This window comes from Austrofundulus limnaeus, unplaced genomic scaffold (assembly GCF_001266775.1).
Source record: "Austrofundulus limnaeus strain Quisiro unplaced genomic scaffold, Austrofundulus_limnaeus-1.0 Scaffold303, whole genome shotgun sequence".
Lineage (NCBI taxonomy): Eukaryota > Metazoa > Chordata > Actinopteri > Cyprinodontiformes > Rivulidae > Austrofundulus > Austrofundulus limnaeus.
Genome location: NW_013952705.1, coordinates 454,135 through 458,373, shown reverse-complemented (window position 1 = coordinate 458,373; position 4,239 = coordinate 454,135). Strand labels below are relative to the sequence as shown.

Sequence of the window (4,239 nt, the reverse complement as noted above, 5' to 3'; positions counted from 1 at the left end):
ATCTTACACATTCTGAAAACAAGATTATTATTCTTACACAATCAGTTCTTGTTTAGTAAATCAGTCTCAAAACAAGATCAAAAAGACTTTTTGGCTGATATAAGGTTTTAAAACGTGGTTAGGTGGACATTTTTTGCAGTGTATAAAACATTTTTCTTAGCTGAGCCGATCAAAAAGTGTTTTAGATGATTTTTATTTTGCTTTCATTCTGCAAGTAAACCTAACCTTCATTTTTTTTCCTCTGAGTATTTAGATGTATCTCTCAGGTATAGAGTGAACAGGAATGGTTAAAACTGGTTGCTCTCACATTTAGGGTACGGCCTCAGTTAATGGGGGGGCTGAGGGGGCGTTAAGTCTGTGATGACCCCCCCCCCACAAACAGGAGTGTGTAGGTGTGTGTGTCTCGTTCTGATCGTCAGTCTCTCCAGCAGCACTGGCCCTCCTTAATGGCTGTCCTCCGATACAGCGTTTACTGTAGTTTGCTTAAGGCTCGATTGTGTGTCCAAAAAAAAAAAAAAAAAAAAGTCAACGGCATGATTCTTTCCCTCCTTCACTCACTCTATTCTTTTCTCTCAAACAGGCTTTATTCTCCTCGGGATTAAGGGCGACGGGCAAACGGCGAGTTCGCCCACCGCTCTAAATCCACCCCGCCTCTTTTAACACTTGTGAGCACAGAACTCTTTGGCAATCCATAGGTTGCAATAAAATAATCACTGACTTTTTGTTTACACAGTGTCTGCTCATCATTTGGGCATCATACAGTTTGAAAAGCAAAAAAAATATAGTTATATACCGAAAACAAAAAAACAAACAAAAAAATAACCTCTAGAATATTAAGTCTAAAGCACAACTCCATAACAGCATGTTAGATTTTGATAAACTTCTGATTTTCTGTCTTTTATATTACTTATACTTTCCCCCTACTGTTTTCAAAAGGTTTGTAAGATCTGTAATGGGAAATGTAAAATAGAAAAAAAGGACTAAAGTAACAATTAAGACCATGSAGTCCAATGAAAGTCTAAAAGAAAAGTTTCAAAAAGAAACGGCGTGCGAGCTCTACGGAGCTGCTACGAACTAAAGCTGGCTTTTCTTTACCTTTTTATCCAAACGGACACAAGTCTAAAACAGAACAAAAACGGTCACCGTTACTCTTCTATGCCACTGGTTTCACAAAGCGCAGACTGAAGGCGGACAAAGGAGCTAGCGCGCGCCACATGGCAGGCTAATGGACGTTTAAAACTCACAGAACTCAAAGCTAAAACTCCCCGAAAACAAACAAAAAAAAAGGGGGAAATAAAACGTCCTCGTTTTCTTTAGCTTTTCCACCTTTTTAGAAATCTAGATTCATTTGAGTTGTGTGGTTCGGTTTCTTTTTAAGCTATTTGGAGGAATAGGCATTCACTTTGATATGTGTTGATCTGAGTCAGAAGTACCCACAGATATGGACCACTGGTGGAGACGACTTCAATCAGAGGCTGAAAAATATCAGCTAAAGTTCTGTCTTTATCCAGACCCTCCACGCCAGAGAACATCCCTCTGCTGTCATTCGTGGTCGAAACGTCCAGATTGTCAGGAGTGATGCAGCCTCATTTCAGTGGCTGGTGGGTTTGATTCTGTTCAGTCGTTTATAATATTTTATTCATTCCTTCATTCATTCACAGGCTTTTAGAATCGAGCAGATTTTCTCCTGCAGGCAGAGGAGAAACGGGGCTGTAGAGAAGAGACGGGGGGGGCGTGATGCTCCCTCGGTTTAGGCCTCAAAGCGTGTAGGGGAGATCAAGATCACAAGTTCCCCCTGGCACATAAGAATGGTGGGAGAGGTTGGATCTTACCCCATTAGACATCAGAGCAAAGGGAGGGGTTTAGGTGGCGATGGGGGCGATGGTGCTTCTTTTTCACGATGTCCAAACATAAAACGAAAAATCCTTTTCGTTACGTCTCCCATCCTCCCTCACGCCTCCGAGCAGCACCTCTGCTGGTTGATCTTCACCTTGTGCTTGATCCCGTCGTACAGCTCGAAGTTGTAGTTCTCCAGCGTGGTGGAGGAGCGCGACGACAGCCCGCTGTACGAGCACGTGCAGTAGAGGAGCAGGCCGGCGCACACGGCCCCCAGCAGGACGCCCAGCGAGCTCATCACGATGATGGTGAGGAGGATGGGGTCCAGCGTGTACAGCCAGGCATTGTCCTTGTCCTTCTCCGACACCAGGGTGACGGAGGGCGGGTCTACGTCGGAGGATGGGGTGGAGAAGAAAGACGGCCAGCCTGGGAAGACGCACACACAAAGCAGAATAATAAGACAAAACATAAATCTGGTTTGATATGTAGTTTTACCAGAGTTCGTTTCCCCCCATTGGTCCGGACTTTTTATGCAGGTCACGCAAACCCTGGTGCGGATCAAACAACCGGATCGAGACCCATTTTTGAGGTGGTCTGGGTCCGCTTCCAAATGAACTCTGGTGCAGTTCACTTCTGGTGTGAATACAGACTGGTCTATAACCAGACCAACTACAGGAAATGTGACTTTTTGGACTTCACGAGCCACCGTAGCAAAGCAATATTAGCCCCTCAGTGATGCTAACGCTAACACTATGCTAACAATGAGCCGTTGTGGGTCGGGGAACGTGAAGCATCTTGTCTCCTTTAAGTTACAGCACACATTTGAAAACGCTGTCCCAAAATTATAAGTAAATCATCATGAAACCAAAAACTGAATRAGCTGCTTTTTTTAAATAGTCAGTTATATTAAAATCATCTTTATTTCCAGGTCTGCGCTCTTTCCCGCCCCCGTCATTTCTGTCCAATGGGAGCAATGACAGGCTGTGTGGCTTTGTTTATAAATTGTAGTCCACTTGCAAAAATCACAATCTGAATGCAAACTGCATCAAAGTCTATTTACACCCTAAGTATTTATATAAATGTGCAACAAACCGTTTTAACTTTGGGAACTTTCATTTATTGCGACACAATATATTTTATAACCTGACATTTATGACTGCAATGAAACACTGAGTGAAGATAACTGAATATAACTGAGCGTTTGCAGCTTATATAAAGTCAGTACATGGTTGTTAATTTGTGATTTCCCAGCCTTCATCTTGCTGAGAACACTAAAACAGAAGGTGTTGTGTTTTAGGTACATTAATGTGAAAGGGCAGACAAAATCGATGGTTGAAGAGCTGCAGGAAACCAGAAAATGTAACAATCCAGTAAACTCTGATTGTTACAGACAGGTGATTTATTATGACCCCCGCACACATGACGGAGGTCAAAGTGTTTTCATACTGTTTATTTTCTTTATATTTTTTCAGTGATTTTTGGTCAACCATAGCACGGAAACAGCTGCACCGATCAACATGAAATTTGTCAGGATTGTAAATGTGTTTGACTTAAACTGTACCAGCTAATAATTTTACAATAGACCCCATATTTGAGGAGGGGGCTCAATCTAAAAAGGGGGTATCTGGACATACAAAAATGCTTATAACTCAAAAACTATTCAACATAGGAGCTTCAGATTTTTGTTGTTGTTGTTGTTGTTTAGCTCTGATAAAGGGCTATTCATCAGGTCCACCAATAAGCACCCTCCACCCACTCCAGACCCCCACCCAAAACAATCAATCTTTTCTGGTGAGGTATGATGCACTGGAATGTGCCGGGGTCATATATGCTACACAACGAAAATGCCAGTGTTAATTTAACACCAGCAAAGTGTCTATATGTGTCCACACCCGCTGGTGTTAAAATAACATTTGTGAAAGTGTTAAATTTTAATGCTAATTTTTTGTTAATTTAACATCATTCAGTGTTTAATATTCAACAATTCTTGGTGTCACATTAACTTAAAAAATTGTTAGTGTTAAAATATAGTGTTAAAGTTAACACCAGCCAGTGTTAAATATTCAACAATACTGGGTGTCATATTAACATTTTGACTGTGTTAAAATAAAGTGTTAAAAGCATCACCAGTGTATTATTATTATTAACAAAGGAAATTGTGGTGTTTGTAAGGTTAATAGACACCACAAGGTGTCAATACTTCATCAAATTGAGAGTGTAAATTTAATTCTCTGTAATGCTGCATTAACACTACTCAGTAGTTAGTAGAAAAGTATAAAGGAGTCACCCTTCTTCACACACCAGGACATACAGCGGGTAAAACAAGTATTGAACACGTCACCATTTTTCTCAGTAAATATATTACTAGAGGTGCTAATGACATGAAATTTTCACCAGATGTTG

At 41.0% G+C, this 4,239-nt stretch overlaps 1 protein-coding gene across 1 annotated transcript in view; it reads right to left on the bottom strand.

Moving 5' to 3' along the window:
• Positions 1–483: 483 nt before the first annotated feature.
• Positions 484–4,239, bottom strand: part of LOC106526995 (neuropilin-2) — a gene marked incomplete in the record, with an annotated part of 146,560 nt that continues 142,804 nt past the window's right edge. Inside the window, 1 exon segment of the mRNA XM_014021745.1 lies at positions 484–2,262. Coding sequence (XP_013877199.1) covers positions 1,952–2,262 — 311 coding nt within the window.